This window comes from Aegilops tauschii, chromosome 1 (assembly GCF_002575655.3).
Source record: "Aegilops tauschii subsp. strangulata cultivar AL8/78 chromosome 1, Aet v6.0, whole genome shotgun sequence".
Classification (NCBI taxonomy): domain Eukaryota; kingdom Viridiplantae; phylum Streptophyta; class Magnoliopsida; order Poales; family Poaceae; genus Aegilops; species Aegilops tauschii.
In genome coordinates this window covers 7,028,689-7,049,700 of record NC_053035.3, presented here as the reverse complement: position 1 = coordinate 7,049,700, position 21,012 = coordinate 7,028,689, and the positions used below count along the sequence as shown (strand labels likewise).

Sequence of the window (21,012 nt, the reverse complement as noted above, 5' to 3'; positions counted from 1 at the left end):
GTTGATATTAATACAAATATCATTCCAAAATAAAATTTATGCTAGTTTCATATGAATTATAAACTTCAATATCACTTCATTGGGTGTGGCGTCTACATACAATAAAATACATGCATACCATGCAAATGACATAAAATGTAAGAAATGCACACAATTCAAAAATTGTTCAAGTTGAATGTCTATACTAGCTAGTAGAAGACAGAAAAGTACCACGACGAAGCATGAGCAGAAGCTTACGTACTGTTGAACAAATTTATCACATGCTTACAAACCATGATAAAACAAAAAAAAACACACATTCCCTTAGAGTTGAAAACAAATTGTTCTGAAAATGAACATATGGGACGATGAGGAAGGATTCATAAGTCAACATATTTATTAAGGTGAGTTTGTCTGGCTTGCCGTGGCTTCCATTGTGATCAATCGTATTCTTTTTTATAAAGGAAGCATTTAGTGATCAATCTCATAGCCGTTGGGTGGGCATTGGTGCAGGTACTCAGGTCTCTTGATGGCCAGTGATGCTTTTGATGGCCAACAGACCGAAGATGACGATGTAGGGCCAGAACACATACACAGTGTTGATTAGGATTCTTGCCGCCAGCTTCATCAGTCGCTTGGGCATTGACCGCCAGTCTTCCCTCCTAACGAGAACTATTGTATCAGTCACGATGGCCCACATGAACCAAAACGCGTCCATTAGTGCAAGGACCGTCATTACGCATGCTGCCATGGCAGTCCCATGGGCCACCGTGGGAGGGAGCATCACATAGATGGCGAACGCGAAGGCGGCGCAGAAGCTCCTGGCCGCACTGATGAGCAGCGCCAGGGAGAAGGCCACCAGCTTGATCCGCTTCTCTATGTCCACCGTGGCCACCCCGGTGTAGACGAGGCTGAAGGTGGCCAAAGTGGAGCAGATGAAGGCCAGGGTGTTAGAGATGACGAAGGCGTCGAAAGCGTAGAGCCCCGCGAGTGTCGGCGTGCCACCTCTGCCATTGGGTGGGATCTTGGGATCGGTACTGTTGGGGCCGCCTGGCATGGTGAATGTTGCAGCGAACGTAGCAGTCGCTACAAGAACGGAGCCAACACCAACAATCTGTGCGAACGATGTTATTTTATCAGATTCTTCCTTTTCATCTAGCTTGGGAACATATTGATCCAGGAAACGGTCCCGCCGGCAGAAGCTGTTTTTACCATTTGCTAAGGTCAATGTCACAAGTATTCGACGCCGTGCATGCTGCATGCAAGCAAGAACAAGCAAACACAATAGGAATTCATCATCAATTGTTTTTTCAGATAACATGCATTTATCTATCTATTCTAAATTTCATATTTAAGGGACAAATCCAAACAGTAGGAGCAAGTTAAGTACCATTCCAAAATAAAATCCAGTTGGAGTAACGTTGCTGAGTGCAATATCCATGGGAGTTTCACCCTCCTTATTTGTCAAATTCAAGCAGACGTGCTTGTTCCCAATGAGGATCTTGAAGATATCCCAGCTCCCGCCACCAACAGCTAGGTGCATGGCAGTGTTCCCGTTGTAGTCCTGTATGTTCATGATGGCCTTATTATCTAACCGGCAAGCCACAAACCACACAATGTTATGCTTCTTCTTCTCCACGGCAATATGAAGGAAGGTCCTTCCTTGGTTGTCTCGTAGCCCGGCGCAGCCAGGAGAATGGCAGAGCAATATGATGATAGGCACCAAGCTTCCCGCCGAGGCAGCCACATGCACTGGATACAAACTATTCCTATCTGGCTGAAATGCGGAATGTGGATTAGCATCCACTAGTAGAAAGGTTGGATGCTCCCTCCACTTATAGAACTTGTATACCCATTTCTTAGGTAAAGTGGTGAGCGACAATGGAGAGTGTGATTCGAAGCCCTGGTCACCAAAAACAAACAGAAATAACTCCAATGTGGGATCTTGTGCTGACGCAGCAAAGTGTAACGGTGTACTTCCAGAGTTGTCCGCTTGTCTGGCAAGGCTATTATTCCAGTGAAGCAGCCGTTTTGCTATCCCTGCAGTTATTGGCTTACTGACGTTATGATATTATCCAGATATTAGACAAAGGTAGAAGTAAAAGCCAATACGTTCTTTGGAAACATCTATCCATAGAAAGTTCTAAACTTGGAAATCATAACAAAAGTTAAATAAATTACCCCTCATGGCATAGAAAAACAATCTCTAAAGAGTAGGATAAGTTATTATGTGTTAACGTATAAGTACGATTTTATTGGCAGAAAATTCACAAATGTTATTGCCTTTTTCAACTCATGTAGAAAAAGCAATAAAATAGTAAGTTCGTCTACAGTTTTATAACAAATTGACAAATTTATATTGATTTGTATGATACAACTCAACAACAACATATTTGACATCAAAATCAAGATATCTCATTCAAGAAATCATAATTTATGGGTGGATATATTTATTCTAATGTCGATCAAATGCTATTATACTAGCTATCAGCTTTCCTTTGGGAATACAACTTTCTTTAGAAAACTAAAATTCTATAAAAATATGATATCCATTTATATTTGGACCTTCTTCGTGCGCACATGGTTAGATATACTTGCATCTCATATACCACTCCAGTTCTTCAATTATTACCATTTTATCGCCATGGATACACTCTAATTCTTAGTAGAAGATACACTAATGGGAAAGAAACAAACATAAATTAGGAGCCCGATATTTAATCTTATGTATATGTTTTCCTTAACACACACACACATGGGTATAAACACAATGATTAGGGGACCCCGATGCATGTTTTATGCAAGTTCACATTAATTGAGACATCTTATACATTAATAATATAGCCAAAACAATGTGATAAAAAGAGCTTGGTATACATGGTAGGTAATTTACCATATGTGATAAAGGGGTATCCAGATAACTTAGTAAGTAAATTTTAATATGTGATAAAGGGATATCTAAAGAATTTTCCTAACAATTTATCGACTTCAAATAAACTCAAACTACCTAAAGGGATATCTAGGTAACTTAGTAAGTAAATTTTACATAGTCATGGATTTATTCAAATTGGATATCCAGTTCATAAGATATATAAATCAGTTACCACCTATCTACATATTTAATGTATAATTGTTATATAAAAAAGAGATTTTTAGTAATGACGTTGTAACAATGCTCAAATGGGGTTAAGTTCACCAATCTTATAAATGGTTATTGGGTATAAATGGATTATCTGATTTGAGATATTAATTAATAAATTAGCAATAAAATGTAAGGAACAATATAACAAATCTTGATGTTTACATCAATATCCATAGCTAATTATTATAGCCATCAACGCCTGCACCCACATGAGACTGGCTTATTTATTCTCTAAATATCATGTAAAATATTAAATCATTTACATATTTTTAATGGTAATTTCATATTTATCATATCTTCTTTGATATTAAATTAAACATATTAACATGAAAGAGATTTAATATATTCACAAAATAGTAATTTTTATACAAATCATGCTGAAATCTGCGACACACATGAAGCACATTCAATATTGTCTCATTTAACCTTTTATTTATTATGTGGAACAGGCAAGCAAAATCTTAACAGATGGTATGGTGGCTCTCTAATATGTCATTTCCAATTAATAATTGTCTTTGTACCAAATATATAATAAATATAGATTATATAATGAATATAGATTACATTAATTGATTCACCCATGATAACCTCCGGTAAGTTTCATGTAACTTTTGAACACAAATATTGTTTTGAAGGAAGATCATTTTCTATTATTTTTCATAAGAAAATATTTAGGAAACGAAACATATATAGAAATTCACCAAACATATGAAAATTGCATGATGATATTCATTAGATTCTAATTGATTTGAAAGTGCAATGATACTAGTAGAGTCATCATGTGATACTCCTAAGGTACCTATATGACACTATTAAGTTAATCATACATTTCTCAGGTGTAATGGATATTGACGATGTTATTAATTATAGTACTACTACAATACCACAATGATACTTCTGTGACACTTGTATTACTGCTATGATAGTATAGTGGAACTTAGATGTATTATATGACACATATGTGGAATTGTCATTTAAAATATTATGGTTACAGAAGAAAAAGGAAATTTTACAAATATATACAACTCTGGTGCAACTTAGTTTACATAGGACCCATATATTTCGAGGTTCAAGTTGGCAATCAGTTTGACCAATGAAATATGGGTTATGTGCTCCAAAAGTTACATCAATGAATCCATATTCAAAACGTATATCTAACCGTATTTTTCTGTATCACACAAATTATCTATTATTTTTGTCAACTTAGTGTTCAAAGTTATATCATGAATGAAAAGGGTGCAATGTGAATAGAGACACAGGTAATAAATATTGGTCTTGGGTTTTATTACAATAAAGACAATCGTCAAAATAGATCATAAATTCAATATTTAGTTCAATAGAGGTGCAAACTCTAAATTTTGCTAATGAAAATCAACTCTATTACCGTGGAAGGGATGGTGCCATGGAGTGACAATACAAGAGAAAATAACTTGGATAAGAACATGTGATGTCTATACTCGTTGCAAAAAAATATCCGTTTTTGTATATGTATCTAGTTTAATATTTCTTTAGTACTTCCTCCATTCCAAAATATAGTGCGTATAAATTGTTTTGAAAAGTCAAGCTTGACAAACTTATAGAAGAAAATATGTACATCTGCAATGCCAAATAAATATCATTAGACACATGGTGAAACATATTTATATATTGTATTTATCAGGTATTGTTAATGTTAATATTTTATCTATAAAGTTGGTCAAACATTATGAAGTTTGACTATGAAAAAAACAATCAGAAATACTATATTTTGGAATAGGGGAAGTATTGCATTAGTCCCAAAAATAAAGTACGAATCCTAGAAAAAAGTGGGTGGGTGTCATCCCAGCCCTACATATATATAGAGGAGCCATCACAAAATCCGTTTCAGAAGTATAATATATGATTTCTATCATCCATATTTTAACTCATCTAGCTAGGTATCATGTTGTTCATGTTGGAGTAGAAAATTATATGTAAATTAGTAGTGCATACATACATACACACCTGTGCTGTGCCGAAACCCGTCGAGAGCAGCAGCGTGCAAGGCATTTTGCCCCTCGGGGCCAGAGTAAGACAATTTCTTATGACCCCATTCGTACAACCAACTAGCAAGCCAATGTTGGCCCAGCGAGATGGCTAAGAACAGAGTCGAAGTACCATCAAATGCTTCTAGACATGCTAGTTGATTATCCACCGCCAGCAAATCTTCGACCATCTTTTTCTGCGTGAAGACAGGCAAGTCACCAACTTGGAAAATCTGGAGGAGCTTCCATATAGCCGAGTGGCATCTAACATTGATTTCAACATTGAGGTTCATGCAAAGTTTTGGGGCATAATCTGTGAAACCATTTCAACAAGATGGAGAGAAGAATGCAACAATTTTGTCAACTTTTCTCGGCTTTTTCAGGAAAGAGAGTGAGAGAGTGCATAATGGACTATTCAATGAATTTGACTTGTATTTTATTTTACTGTGACATTTTGGATGATCTGTGTATTTGAAGCAAAACTCCATTTTTTATATGTATTTTAATTCCAAGCAACAAGACCTTCAAAACAAGATCAATACTGGATATATTGAACTAGTTAGTATTTAATTGTATTGTCATATTTCAAATCAATTTCATAAACATTAAATTTTTTAAACGAAATGTTATCAAAACAATTTGATGTGAAGTATTTGTATTTAATTATTTATTTCACTTACACTATTTGGTACTCCATCCGTCCCAAAATAAGTGTCGCTAATTTAGTACAAATTTCATACAAAGTTGTACTAAGTCAAATACACTTAATTTGGGATGGGTGGAATATAATTTATCGTAACAAATAAGGTTTATAAAAAGTACTTCATACAAAATCCACATGATGTTCAGCTGTTGCTCTCATATAACAAACGACCTCATAAAACCACGTAGACTTCACACCAATTTCATATATTTCAGCAACATTTTAATGTTTCGAGAAAGTTATCAAATATAATTCATTAATATGTTAGTTGAATTCTTTGCTAGTTGCTGGAAGTTTGAGTCAAATTGATTTAATTGTTATTGATATTTGCAAAAAAATGTATGTTGAAACATATTTGAGTGGATTGAAAGAGTGGAACTGGAAAAGTTTTGTTTAGATGTTTCAATCAGAATCCACTAAACTAAAGTATTTGGCAATTTTTTTTTTAAATTGAGTTTAACAATTGAAAGAATGTTTAAATGATTTACAAAATCGAGTCAAATATAATGCAGTAATTTAATTGTAGAAAACATTTCGCATACATTTTAATTATTTCACTCACTTTTAGAAAACATTTAATTGTATGCTAGTTATTCACTCAATTTCAAAATTCATTTAACACATAACTATTTTTAAAGTATTTATAATGGTTGGTTGTTAAGTCAAATTTTCATGAACTAAACTATTTATCAACTATTTTTTAAAATTGGGTGAAATTATAAACAATCATGTCTTAAATAATTTTCTAGTAATTATAGAAATATAAGTGAAATAATTAAATTTCAATTATGTCACTCAATCATGGAAAGCACTGAGTGCGTATTGCAATCAATACCAGGAAAAAATAACACATATTTCATTCGATTAGAATATGACTGATATAGTAAAATTTAAAAAAGTTTGAAAGGTATTCAAAATGTTTCGCATCGTTATAGTGTTGGTATGAGGGATTCAAATATATAGAAGTTTTTAAGTTTGAATCTCAGTTTAGCAAATATAGGTGATATAAATGAAGAGGGAAAAAATACTACAAGGCATGGTGTAGGTAGCGGGATACTTGCGTCGGACCATGCGAAGCTGGCGTTGACTAATCAGCCTGAGTTAGCCCGGCGTAACAGCGGATCTGTCAGAAATGCCTTTATGGGCAAGGCACAAGAAGATGGTTGTTTCGGGGGATTCGTTTTCTTAAAAATCCATATTTTTTTACTAATAAAGGGGCTATTGCTTCTGCCCGTCCGTCGTCATTCCTTCTACAAAAGAAACTGTGTTTGATGTTAATTTACCCGCAGTCCAACTTAAGTTAGAGAAAACGAAATGTGTTCCGCATTTACAAAACAACCCTGCCTTTTATGGTAATTAACTCACGGTCCACTTTGAAGTCACAAAAATCTTTTGTTTTTTGCAATTTTACAGAAGACCCCTTAGTCTCTATGGTAATTAACCCACAATGGACAATGACAGAAATTAAAGAGAACCCCCCCCCCCCCCGATATTTTGCTAAATCACCCAAAGTCCATCTAAAACAAATATTTAAAAAATATACATATCTTTTAAACCCTAACTACGATATTAACATGTTACATATGAAATTTTCTTAGAAAAATGTGTAGAAACTAGATATGATGTTATTTTTACCCGTTAAACATTTTTAAGTGCTATTTGGGGTGCAATCTTAATCAATAACACACGATTCTCTTTCTTTTGTACTGAGGTTGGCCCGCATTGCAATGAACACCTTAGCAAAACCATATAGGAGATGAAAGAAACCAATAATAACATGCATTCGCGCCTCATCAAAATCTGGCAAGAAAAAAACAAATTTCTCACAGTAGAGAGAGAGAGAGAGAAAGAGAGAGACCTTTGGATTGAGCACATTCAAACACATTTTGGTTGTATGAGCACTGGAACCACTATCAGCAAGGGTGAAAAGGAGGATAAGGGGGAACACATATGGTATGCCATGTTAAAATAAGGACCCTGACAAGTGACACACGTGTGTGAAGAAACAAATTTGCCATGACGATTTTTGATGGCAAGCTTAGTTACAAGAGGATGGCAACTTTAGTAGTGAAGTATGGCAACTATTTGTTTGGATGGCAAGTTTCAGTTTTTTGGGGGTTTATTTATTTTTTCGGATGGTAACTTTAGTGGAAAGAACGTTAGGACGGTGTTACTTCCTGCTACACATGTGACACTTATCATTTGGGTAAAATAAAGGACGTGGACCTACTGAGTTCTTTAGTCATAATTATTGGGTTGGGGAGGTCTGCTATTTTCTTTCTCTTGTTGAAATGCACGGGCGCTTTTGATAATAACTAGCACTGTGTCCCACGCATTTGCGCGGCTAGATTTAGCACCTTTTTTGTAGTTATTGGTATTTATCTATAGAATGTTTAGTCAACTATCACTCAATATATGACTAACATATATGCGATGTGGAAACATTATTGCACTTTGGCAATCATATGTCTATACTAATTCCATTGTGTTGTTATTATAAAATTGTCAACAAAAGACCAATAGCATTGGAGCCTTTGGCTCACGGTCTAACTCATGGACTTTTGAAGAATATAGGGATTTTTATGTCTATATTTCCCGTAATAAATTCTAGAGGAATCTAAAGTATGGATCAATCCAAAAAGTGAAATATCGTACTTGAGATTGATGCCTTCATCCATCTACGTTCTCATTGACTATATATTGATGGTGTTTTCGGTCGTTCCAGGAAAGCTTATCTTACTTCAATTGCATTTGCGAAAATATAATTGCTCTCTCCCCCTTCCCAACATCTTTATGTATAGTATTTTTCCTATGTCACTTACCGATGCATGGAAGGTGCTTGTGATAACCCCCCGTTGTGCCTTCGTTAATGATTTATCTAGTTTATGAACTACGCCAGAACAGTGCCAATCCATGGATCAAATAATTTCGTGGAGTAGGTTTCACTTGAATTTCTATGGTTCCCTTCCATATTAAGTATTAGCACATATGTGATCTTAGCTTATTTAGCTAGAGGAGTGGATGCAAAATGTAACTATCTGATTGTATATAAAATATATATTGAATTGTAGCTATGTATGTACTATTTCTGAAGTACATAGAAATCAAATTGCTAAATTTTATTTATTTTATTTCATTTCATTTGAAAATATTATTAATACTTTTTTACTACCTAATGAAAGTGCTATCATGTCAATCATGAAGCTCCAGTACTCCAGTAATTAGAAAGATGCATACTTTTGACATAAATAATGACGTCTCTAACCTATCTTGTCGGTTTTTTCTTGTCAAAAGTCCATGCATGACTTTACTACCCCTCTTCTACTCATATATTTCCTTTCATACGGAGGAGATTTTTTTTTCGATACATAGGACCCAAGTTACATGACATTGGTCTTACTTGACTAAATATTGCTTGCTACTTAACAAAATTAAAATCATTAATCTTATGTCAATTTTTTCATGGTTTCGTTTTATAGTGAATTTCCTATACACATTCAAATCAGAATTTTCGGAAAGGATTTACTCCAAATATAGATTATTAGTTGATACTACATGAAGTGCACTTTTATTTTTCATGCTCAATCCGATATAATAAAGATTTTTTAAAATTATTGTATCTATTGTAGAATTCTTTAATAGTTTTTTAGGTGATAGAATTTGTTAATAGTTGTAATTTTCAATTTGGCCAATATGTTTACACATGTCTTTCCATTTATATATTAGGTGGATTGATAGGCTTGCTGGGTTTGGAGACACGTAAAGACCTGCTAAGGCTTCCCTTGAAAAAAAGACCTGCTAAGGCTGGCCTGATCCGTTTAGTATAGAAGAAAAGGAGACTTCATGTGCCAGGTTTGGTGGAGACCACCCCCTCAGCGCCTTCAGTGCCGCAGAAGCCAACTGGCGCCCACAGAAACGCCAAGTGGCCGGCCCATACACAGCGTAGTAAACAGTTTGATGAAAAAATCCAGCTAAAACACGTGTAACAGGGCTCAAACTCACACAACAACGTTGCAGTGATTGTTCAGCAAACCACTACACCTTCAGAATGCTACTGCTTGATAACAATGCGAACACTTTAAGAACCATCGCAGTCGTGCTATTTGTTACACAGTACCCCTTAGATTTCTGAATTTATTTTGGAAAATTTCATTTTTATGAAAAAAAATTGATCATATTTAGAAAAAAGTTCAAAATTTTGAAAAAAGAAGTTCATCAATTTTGAAAAAAGTTCATCGATTTCAAAAAAAGTTTATCGATTTTGAAAAAAGTTCATCAGTTTTGAAATATAGTTCATCACTTTTTTTAAAAAGTTCATCGATTGTGAAAAAAGTTCATCGATCTTGAAAAAAGTTAACTGATTTTAAAAAGAGTTCACTGATTTTAGAAAAGGTTCATAAAGTGAGAAAAAATTTCATTCATTTTGAAAAAAGTTCATCTAATTTGAGGAAAAGTTCATCGATTTGAACAAAGTTCACGATTTTGAAAAAATAGTACACGTGTTTTGAAAAAAGTTCACTAATTTGAATAATAGATCGCGGATTTAAGAAAAGTTCACGATTTTTTAAAAAGGTTAACGAATTTTAAAAAAGAAAATAAAAAAATAAAGAGAAAGAGAAAAAGGGAAGAAAACCGCCAAAAACAAAAACCGAAAAATAAAAATAGTGAAAGCACTGTGATGTTTAACTAACAACAAAGCCGTAGCTACCTATATTTGTCACAAGTGGTAAAATGGCAATTTTGGTTAGTGACGTATGTTGGTTTCCTGGAGATCTCCAGTTCGACGCATTTTTTTTGAACATTGCTACAAGGGCACTGATAGGTGCCGGCGCGCCGGCCCAAATTTGGGCAAGTCGCACCGCGGCCCTTCGACCCTGCGCATGTAAACCGTTCTATCTATTCGTTGCCCACCGTTTCTCTCGGCCTTCACATCCCCCGCTAAGAAAAACATGGCGGCCGCCCCTGTCTTCTCCCGCGTCCAGCATCACGTGTTGCCGCCCTCGTCGGTTTGCCTCGCCTCCGATGCGCGCCGTCGAAGCTCGCCGCCGCAATCACAAAAAAGCCCCGTAGCAGCTTTTCATCCCCGTCCCTGCATCCATGGTAGTGCCACCATGGCGTCAGCCGCAAACTGTTCCTCGCCGGTTCTGCCAACCCCCAGTTGCAGCAATGGCGACATGGCGTCGCTCGCAGCAAATAATGGCGACATGGTAATGCCAAAGCCGGTGGTAGCAAAAAATTAGGCCGTTTCCAGCAAAACAAAAAGATGGTGGTAGAAAAATACGTTGGTTCCGCACAAGCCCCACACGGTTGTAGCAAAAATAGGTACTAGTTCCAGCAAAACAGAAAGCCGATTGTAGCAAAAAAAGTGGCTGGTTCCAGCAAAAATCCAAAGATGGGTGATAGAATGAAAAGACCAGTTTGTAGCAAACAAAGTGGCTGGTTCCAGCAAAATCAAAGACCATGGTAGCAAAAGTGAATGCTAGTTCCAGCAAGAAAAAATCATGGCGGCTACGGCACCACCATCGTCTCAACTCATAGCAAAATTGAAAGAAGGTTCCAGCGAAAATAGAAGTGGCTCCAGCAAAAGAAACGATGCAAAATAAATAAATAATGGCGGTCACCGCCGTCGCCGCCCATCACCATCCTCTTCGGTTGAAACAAATCTCCCGGCCGGTCTGCAGCACCTCACCTTGTCAGCGCCGCAGGCCATGACCTCCCTCTTGCCTCGCGCGGTAGCGGGTACCTCCCGAAGTAGCAGGTTGGGCCGAAATCGACGGCGATCGCTGGCGAGTGGCTTATTTTTTGGAGGTCACTAGCAAGAAGACGAGCATGGATTGAATGGAATGAATGGCTAGGGATGCGTCCAGACGAAAGGATAAGGAAAGGCTTTAAGCAGTGAGTGCGTTGGCCTGCTGCCACCTTGGATATGGCCGGCGGAGTTTCAGCCAGTCGACCGGTTTCAAGCGTTTCCCTTCTAGAATAGAAAGGAAGAATGAAAGTGGGCCGGCCCAAGGCGGAGACGGGAGTGTGCGCCAGTTGGCCAGTTTGCCGGTATCCGGCTTCAGCGCCGAATAAGATCTGGCGGTTTGGTGGAGCTAAAAAAATGTGCGTGGTTTTTATGCTACCCGACTCCAACTCAAACTCAGAGGAATTACTCCTAACTTGTGCTAGGTTCCATGACACGAGTTGGACCAAAGACGTTTTAGACTATTTGGACGCGACACATGACATGTCAAATTATTTGTACGTGATAATATTTGTATGTAATGCTACATTTTTTAATCTCAAACCTTAATTTCTAATATGGACGATCAAGATAATTTAATCTTTTTGGACAAACATGATGGCTTGTTTATTTTCTGTTTTAATTATAATTATATAATAGACAAATTTTGTGTTCTTTTATATGATATTTGAAATACATGCACGACTAATGTGGAATGTTACATGTAAGTACAAAGTCGTCTGCAATGATCATGATAAATATTTATGAGAATTTTCAAAAACAAATTGAGTTGAAATTATTTATTAACATGTCCAGTATAGATAGTTAAAAATAGTTTGCTCAAAAAAAATATAGTTAAAAATAGAGAGTATAGGATGGGAATCAACATGACCGGAGAAAGTTTTTTATTTTCTTTAGGGGCCTGACCGGAGAAAGTTAGAAGATGCTTTATATGATGGATCTCTTTGCTACATACGCACGTATTCTATATTTATAATCTCAGTATAGGTAGATTGTCATCCTGTTTCAAACCAACCTAAGCCTCAGGATGAATCCTTTTGCTATATAGTATTTCATAATAACGTGCTGAATCCAGATATATTGACTTGCTGACATCACAGATTGATCTATTTTTTTATCTGCACCGATTTATCTGTTGGACTCTTCTTTAGTTGGCTGCCATAGAAAATCTTTACAAATACCAAGCGTAAGCCTATGGGTAACTTTTTTTTTTCCATTTTGCTAATTGCTTTTCTCGGACATGTATTCAATAGAAAGACATGTGGGCTGATTGTACGTGACAATACATATTTCGATGTAACGTAAACATCTTCGAATCTCGACCGTCAATATCCCGAATTAATGGTCGAAAAAATTTAATATATGTGGAGGAATATAATGCCTTGTTTGCCTCTTGTGTTTTGTAATTATTAGCAAAAGAGCTCATGCGTTGCAACGGGAGAAAAAACATAACGCACACTCTTAACCCAACAACCATCACTCAAGACCACAATAGGTCCATCTCCTTTATTTTAGCGAGGCATCCTATTTGTGTTGCCGCTTATCCTCCTTCTCACCCTTGCCGGCGATGGCCTCAGTGTTCACACAAAACAAAACATGTTTGAATATGCTTAACCCTAAGGCGTCTCCCTCTCTCTCTCTCTCTCTCTCTCTCTCTCTCTCTCTCTCTCTCTCTCTCTCTCTCTCTCTCTCTCTCTCTCTCTCCTCCCTCTCCCTCTCTCTCTGTCTCACTTTCTCTCACTCTCGCGATTAGAAATCTGTTGTTTTCCCCTGGGATGTTTTTCAGAGGTATGCATGTGTTGTTAGCGATGTTTTTTTCCTATATGGTTATAGTGGGATGTTTATTTGCCATCCGGATCGCCGCCGGTACGAAAGAAAAATGGATCGTGCGCTGTAAATTCTAAGTTTGCTTCCAAAAAAATATTTAACAGGTGAAATTAACATCATATTCTGATTCCACACATTTTTCTAATCAAATTTCATATATAATATGTTAAAATCGGAGTTACGGTCTAAAAGATACGGATAATTTAGAAAATTATTTGTTTGACTTAAATATATTCCAAAATAATATTTAAAAATACTTAACAGGTAAAATTAATCTCATATTCAGATTTTACATATTTTTCTAATCAAATTTCATATATAACATGTTCAAATCGGAGTTACGGTTTAAAAGATATGGATGATTTAGAAACATATTTGTTTGACTTAAATATGATGCGCGGATGAATTACCTAAAAGTTCAGGGGGGGTTTCAAAAAATGTACAATAACGGTTCGGGTGTAACTTAAATCCGGGCAGCGGGTTGATTTCAAGAAAACACAGGGGCTTTTGTGTAAAATACGAAAAAACGATTTGTTCTTACTTAAAACAGGGCCGCGGGTTGAATTCTTTAGAACAGAGAGACTTTTCTGCAAAATGCCATGACGGACGACCAGAAACCCAACCTTCTTTATTATTAGGTACAGATAAAAGGTAAAGATAAGATTATATTATAATTAGATAGAATATTTGCTAAAAGTAGTAGTAATAATATCATACCACGTCCTTTTCACAGCCAGAGCGGATGGCCTCGTGCAACGCCGTCTCCCCACGGTTGTTCCGCACCCTCACCATGGTCTTGGCCATCTCACCATCGTCCTGGCCGTCCCCTTGTGCGAGGCCTATGAGGTGTTTAACCATGCCAGTGTGCCCGGCCCTGGCAGCGCAGTGCAGCGGCGTATCGCCGTCCCCGTTGGACGCGAGCAACCGGCTACTGTCGCCGTTGCAGGCCAAGTCCACGCACCTGCGGTAGCAGACGCCGTCCCCGCCAGCGGCCGCCCGATGGAGCTGGGTGTCCCCCTCGCTCGCGGCGGCAAGGTCGATGACGACGTCGCGATGCCATCCAGCCATCATGGCGGCGGTCACCGCCGCGTCCTCTGGAGTCTCATAGTCGCCAGACCGTGCGGCCATGAGCTGCAGGAGAGTCCTGAATTTCCTGACCAGATCTTGCGCCGACTCCATGGAAGATCGGTCACACCGGTCGCTCTGTAGCTCCATATATTCTACTAGCTAGCTAGTCTATTGATTGATTGGTCCTCTCCTCTCTGTATATGCAGATGGGAGGTCATGCATGCGTATATATACTAGTATGGATGTAGTAGGTACAGTATTCGTTGCCCACGGCGCACTGTACGCATCTATCTCTTTAGTGCCCACTGGTCTTTGGTTGCCGGCTGTAAAGTGTTCTTTGCCGATGTCAGGCGCGCCGCTGGCAATAATAATGACGCTCACTGCAAGAATTATTCTCCCCATGATCACATGCAACCTGCATGCAGGTCTTTCTTTAGCAGGATCGGACCTGTCCTAAGTTCCTAACGTATAGGAGATAAAGCAAACATCATCATGCATGTTGTTGTTTTTTTCTTTTGTTGGAAGCAAAGTTTGGTTCCTGATGTATCATGGACGAATGCTAAAGTTGAATGTTCAAGCTCAAGCTTCACGTGGAACCGAATTCGCTAAGGCCCTTTCTCTCCAATCCCGCCAAGGGCTCATCGTCACCTATTAGTACTACTAGCAAACATGTTCATGTGTTGCAACGGAAGAAAAAAAATCACCCCTCATACACACACTCAACGGCATCAACAAATCCATTGTAATCTTTCACGATGGCACACAACAAACAACATGATAGGTCCAAAGATGTTTGGTTTTGGCATGGCACTGACAAGGGATATAAGCCAAAGATGTTCTACTCCCATCCTTTTGCAGCAGAGTCCTTCAACCCTTTGACCACTTGGATCTGGAAGTCCTCCTGTACAATGAAAATCAAGGTTTTTGCTTGGATGCTCATTATGGACAGATTAAACACAAAGGACATGGTGGAAAGGAGGCATTGGCATCTGGAGGATGGAGTCAATTGTGTTCTATGTCCTTTGCAGGCTAGGGAAACAAGAGATCATCTGTTCTTCAATTGTAACTTCAGTGTCAGAGTCTGGAACTATTTGCATGTTGATTGGTCATCCGGTGACTCCATGACTGATTTGGTTATCAATGCTAGAAGGAGCTTTGGGAAACCCTTCTTCACTGAAGTGGTATTTATTGCATGTTGGAGTATATGGGATCATCAGAAATGCTAAAGTGTTCAGGCATGACAGAGCTAGCTTTAATAAATGGCGAAGTGCATTCATTCATGATATTACTTTGATGCAATACAGAGTGAAAGCAGCCTACAAGGATGACCTCCTCAGATGGGTCTCATTTCTGCCTCCTTGAGGCCCTGTTTTGTAATCTTCTCTTTCTTTGTTCTCTCTCTCTTTAGATTAGTCTGATTACCCCTTGTAATCCCCCCTTTGTATTTGTACTCTATTTTTTAATAAAGTTTTGATATGCTGTGGGGGTTTTCCCCTACAGTTCCCAGTCAAAAAAACAAACAACATGATAAGTGGTGTTGCGCCAAAAATAAAGGTGGGGTGATTTTTTGGTGTACTAGTGGTGTTTCCAAAAATCTTTATGGGCACAATTTCAAACAATATGGAAAGCAACATTAAGCCACTTGTTTACATAAATGAGGTAGGAAACATAGGCTTTTCCAAAATACCACATATAAAGAAGCTATTAATTAATGTTGCACCCTAAATGTAATCTTAGAAATGATTAACATGCAAGATAATAGCATATTTGAAATCTACATATTTTTCTGATGGATTTTCATATATAACATGTCAGAGTTAGAGTTGAGGTTTGAAATATATGAATATTTTAAAGAGCATTTCAATCTGCCCAAAAAAAGAGAAAAGTTAAAAAGAGAGTTACCGGGCCCAATGCAGCCCATCAGCTGTGGATTCCTAGAGAAAAGGGAGTAAAGGAAAAAAGGGGTGGTAGCTGAACCAGCTCTCTTTCCTCCTCCACAACAAAAGCTCTTCTCCTCCCATCGGCGCTGTCGCCGGTCCGCGCCATCTCTGATGGCCTCTTGGCCATGTAGGTACGAAGGATCTCGGCCCTCGCCGGCGGTACGGACACGTTCTCGTTCTTGTTAGATTCAACGTCTTGGTTGGGGCTATGTGGCGGCGGCGATGTCCCTTAGTAGGAATAATGTCTCCCGCGTTCTATCCCTGTCCCGATGGTGTGTCTAGCATCGTCGGAGGGCGTGTGGAGGTTTGCCTCCGTCGGTTCTTGCAGGATTCGATCCGTGCTGGTCTTCGGTTGTTCTGTTTGGATCCGGTCTTTGTTCGTTTTCTTTTGAGTGTTTACAGGTTTGATCCTTCTGATCTACGACTTTCTTCATCAGCAATGGTTGCTACTCTGGTGCGCTGGTCCTATGGGGCCTTAGCACAACGACTTCTCAACTGTCTACTACAATAAGGTTTGCCCGGCTCTCGTGAGGGAGGGGCGATGATGGCGGCGCGCCTTCGGCTCACTCCGGTGTTTGTACTCTTCACTAGGTGGTCCATGGACATGGTTGTAATACTATTTACTACCTCTGTTCTTTGTATAGTCATAATTAAAGATTAATAGATTGGAAGTTTCTCGAAAAAAAAAGACAAATAGTAAGCTGAGGAGACAGGCCACTTGCCTTGAGATGAGTTGAACATGATTGTGCATGCATGCAATGCCGTTTGTTGTAAGCTCGATCGGATCCTATTATGAATAAATGACATCCATGACATTACGTGCAAAAAACAAAATCGGAACTCCCATATATTAAAAAAAAACAAAATGCTTCGTGAAGTTAATGGTTGTACTCGATGTTGCGAGGATTATACACATAATGCATGCTTGCATGCATCCGTACTTTTCGTTTGAGATAAGATCGAAGATGTCGTAAAGGTACCGCTAATTAGCCGCTACATGTTCATGCAGGCCGGCGGTGCAGCGGCTAGAGGTAGCTGCAGCGCGTCCACCCGGCGGAGGAGGGTGTCCCTGAGCCGCCAGAGCGCCGTCTCGAACTCGGGCAGCTCCGCCGCCCCGAGCGCCTCGACGTCGGCCTGCCACCACAGCGCCGTTGACCTTGCCGCCATGGCCCGCTCCACGTTCGCCTCCACGGCCTTCATGCGCTTCTTCTCCGCCTCCACACGTGTCCTGGTGTCGTCCAGCTCCCGCCGCAACGCCGCCAGAGCGCCAGCATCGTCATCGCCATGGACGGCAAGAGCGGTAGCGTCGTCATCCTCGTCGTGGCCGCCATCTTGGTGGTAGCGTCGGAGGACGGCGTCGACGGAGGGGCTGCCGAACGCGTAGGCGTTACCGCGCGCGGAGCGGGAGAATACGACGACGGCGACGTGGACGCCGCAGAGCGCGGAGAGGTCGCCGGCCATGCCGAAGAGCGTGGGGCGGCGCTTGGAGAAGGCCACCTGCCGCTTGGCCGGGTCCTCGATGAGCTTCATCTCGTCTCTCTTCTTCCTCCCCGTCCCTCCCTTCTTCGTCTTCATCTTCATCGCCATGGATGGTCGGCAGGAAGATGCAGATGCTTAGCTTGGATCGATGGGTTTGGTAGTAGGTACGATTGGTACTATCTATATATGGAGATGCAATTAATACGTATGGATCAATTCTATCCTTATGGGATTAGCTTCCATATATGATTATCCCAAACGAAGGTTCCAAGAACCTTCCTTCAAATCATATTAAGGTGTAAACTCTTTTTCTTTTGCAGAGAATTATGAGAGCTTTATTCAATAAAAGAGGTCGCCGAGCAGTAAGCTAGGAGGCTGCTGATCAGAAAACCAGGAGGTCCATCAAACCAGCTTTCAGTCACATCCAGCATATAGGCATGTTGAGCACACAAATGTGCAGGACCGTTAGCTAACCTCGCTACATGTCGAATTAAAAAGAAATCTAAATTATTACGAAGCTCTCCAATTTGCAATAAAATGGGTGCCACAACTGAACGAGAATCGTGACGAGTATTCCAGAGGTTCACCATCTCCAGGCAGTCCGTTTTGAAGACTATCTTCTTGAAGCCACGAAGATGTGCAACAATAACTCCCTCTCTAACCGCCATAGCCTCTGCTATCAGAGGATCCGTGACTCCACGAAGAGGCTTGCTCCAAGCCCCCAAGACAGAAGATGGAGATCTGATTACACCACCAGCTCCCCCTCTACCTTCATCACATTGTGTTGTTGCATCTGTGTTGATAGTAATAAACCCAAGGTCCGGGGGACGCCACCCGTAACATGGCAACACCTTGGCCTGGTGGAGAGGATTATCTAAAACGAAGGTTCCAAGAACCTTCCCCTTCAAATCCTATTGATGTGTAAATTTTGGACTCCTAGTTGTACATGATCCAACCTTCTGTCGAGTGTTTTTTCTCAGGCACTTTGCATACGTAGCTTTTGCCTAGTGCATCCCAAAACACACTCAGCAAAAATCTGACACTAGGTAAACTCGAGGTTTGTCTAGTGTAACAATCGCAAAAGAAAAACACTCAACAGAGATTTGTTTCCGTATCCCTTTTCTTTTCTTTTCTTTCTTTTCATATTCTTTGGGCACTCAACAAACATAGCTTTTGTCGAGTGATTCTGAAAACACAGTCGGCAAAATCTTACACTAAGTAAACTCGAGGTTTGTCTAGTAAAGATTCATATGCTTGGGACTTAAAAAAAAAAGAGCTTTGGGAGACTTGTTTTTACCTGATGATGTATTTTGTGCTTCTCCTATATATGTTGAAGATGATGCTTATGATATTCCCATGGAACCTGAAGTTATTAAAAACTTTGAAACTTTAAACTTGCAGAGATTGGATAGTGAAAGTGTTTTTAATCATGCTCACAAAGTTGAAGATCTTGCTAGACTTTTTATGAAAGGGCACTAGTCTCCATCCCTTTATGCTTACGATATTTCCTTCCTCACTATGCTAAAATATCGTTCTATAATTTGCCATCTAGGAGCATAAGAAGTTTCAAATATATGATCAATGCTTTTATGGGAGAATATATACCACATCATAAACAGCATGCTCGAAGGGCTTATCGTTTTACATTTTGTGTTGTCTCATTCATCCTTCCTCAAGCACCAATTATTGAGAGCATGATTATCATTTTTAGTATAATGTTGATTTTGATAGGTAGCATTAAGTAATGCATGAATATGGTGCTCCCAACTCTGATTTATAATACTATTACCTTCAATCCATAATAAGTGTTGTAATTTTAAACTAACCCCAGTCTCTGCAAGTTTAAAGGAAGGTGTGCGCCCGTAAAGGTAAGAGCCCGTGCGTGAATGTGAATATACGTGGTTGTACTATATTTATAAATAAAAATGTTAGTGCCGTTAGTGAAATTAATCGTAGCTTACTACATGTTCAACCAATCGCTATGGGCTCCTTCCCGTTTACTTTCGAGGGTGGCTTTTCTAGCATTTTGGTGTCGTTGTTGAGGCATGTTGGCTTCGACAACTACGCCACGAGCTCCGGTGCCCTCCGGACACGGCGACGATCGTCTATTGGGACAACTTGAGCGTGATGTACCTCTCCACTACCCCCGTGCAACATCAACGGACGAAGCACATCGACAGCAATCCACTTCGGCTGTGAGTGTGTCTCCTTTGGTGACGTTCGTGCCCTACATGATCCCTCTACGCCACAGTTCGCTGACATCTTCACGAAGGGGCTACCATCGTCCATCTTCCTCGACTTCCGGTCAAGCCTCAACGTCCTTGATGATCTCATTGTGACTGTGGGGTCTGTTGGACGATGCCCTTTGCATATTCAACAGAGGGACCGAGTCTCACACCATGTACATGACTTGTAACCGCACGCCATGCTCCACTAGCTTGTGCACGCATAGCCATATTCTGTTATGTCGTACTTTGTATAAAGCCCCTTCTTGGGCTTAATGAGTAGATAAGCTCAGAGTCCCACTCTTCTACTTATATTAGCTTCTTAAGCTATTTCCACAAGAAAACGGATGTCAACAAGACCATGATAACTAACCAAGACCATGATAACCAGCCAACAAGACCATGATAACCAGCGAACCAATTAAGGAGAAATGGATGAAAACGGATGTCTCCAGCTAACTACTCTTTCGAGACTTGATATATGTTCTTGGCAGATCTTTCTTGAATAACTAGTAAAGATGGTTGTATGCATCGATTGATGCAGAGGTCGGGGGTTTTAACCTCCTTTTCAATAAAAAGAAAACTACTCTTTCGAGGATGTCAACAAGAGCATGATAACCAACCAACGCATGCTGATTTTTACACCAAGGTAAACTGCTCGTAGCCCACATGCTGCTTTTTACAGGGTTATGTTGTAAGAAACACGACCAACATGAATCACCGTGTCATCTAGACATGTCGAAGCTTTCGCCAAACCGGTGTTGGAACAACTGGTCGATTCCTGCAGAAATCAAATCAGTATCAGATTCACCAAGTAGGTTTCTGTGGAATTTTATGTACAATAAAACATGGTATTTGTCGAGCATACTTGGATTCGACATAACGTTCTCCCGATAGGTC

The 21,012-nt window shown here is 39.4% G+C and overlaps 2 protein-coding genes across 2 annotated transcripts; both read right to left on the bottom strand.

Moving 5' to 3' along the window:
- Window positions 1-224: 224 nt before the first annotated feature.
- Window positions 225-14,671, bottom strand: LOC109774923 (uncharacterized). Its single transcript, XM_020333683.3, has 4 exons — window positions 14,118-14,671; window positions 5,105-5,321; window positions 1,370-2,019; window positions 225-1,234 (listed from the first exon to the last, which is right to left on the bottom strand). Exons 1-4 carry the CDS (start codon window positions 14,613-14,615, stop codon window positions 497-499), a joined length of 2,103 nt encoding a protein of 700 aa, XP_020189272.1. The 5' UTR covers window positions 14,616-14,671; the 3' UTR covers window positions 225-496.
- Window positions 14,672-17,304: 2,633 nt separating this feature from the next.
- LOC109774921 (agamous-like MADS-box protein AGL61) lies at window positions 17,305-18,023 on the bottom strand. Its single transcript, XM_020333682.4, has one exon. It carries the CDS (start codon window positions 17,993-17,995, stop codon window positions 17,402-17,404), a length of 594 nt encoding a protein of 197 aa, XP_020189271.1. The 5' UTR covers window positions 17,996-18,023; the 3' UTR covers window positions 17,305-17,401.
- Window positions 18,024-21,012: the final 2,989 nt, after the last annotated feature.

Bases quoted from the DNA above. Each gene is read 5' to 3' on its own strand.
- LOC109774921 (XM_020333682.4), bottom strand. From the start codon at position 17,995: ATGGCGATGAAGATGAAGACGAAGAAGGGAGGGACGGGGAGGAAGAAG.
- LOC109774923 (XM_020333683.3), bottom strand. From the start codon at position 14,615: ATGGAGCTACAGAGCGACCGGTGTGACCGATCTTCCATGGAGTCGGCG. The intron at 5,322-14,117 runs GTATGATATTAT...GTCTTCACGCAG, and splicing joins CTGGCTGTGAAAAGGACGTG to AAAAAGATGGTCGAAGATTT. The intron at 1,235-1,369 runs GTACTTAACTTG...GCTTGCATGCAG, and splicing joins CTGGATTTTATTTTGGAATG to CATGCACGGCGTCGAATACT.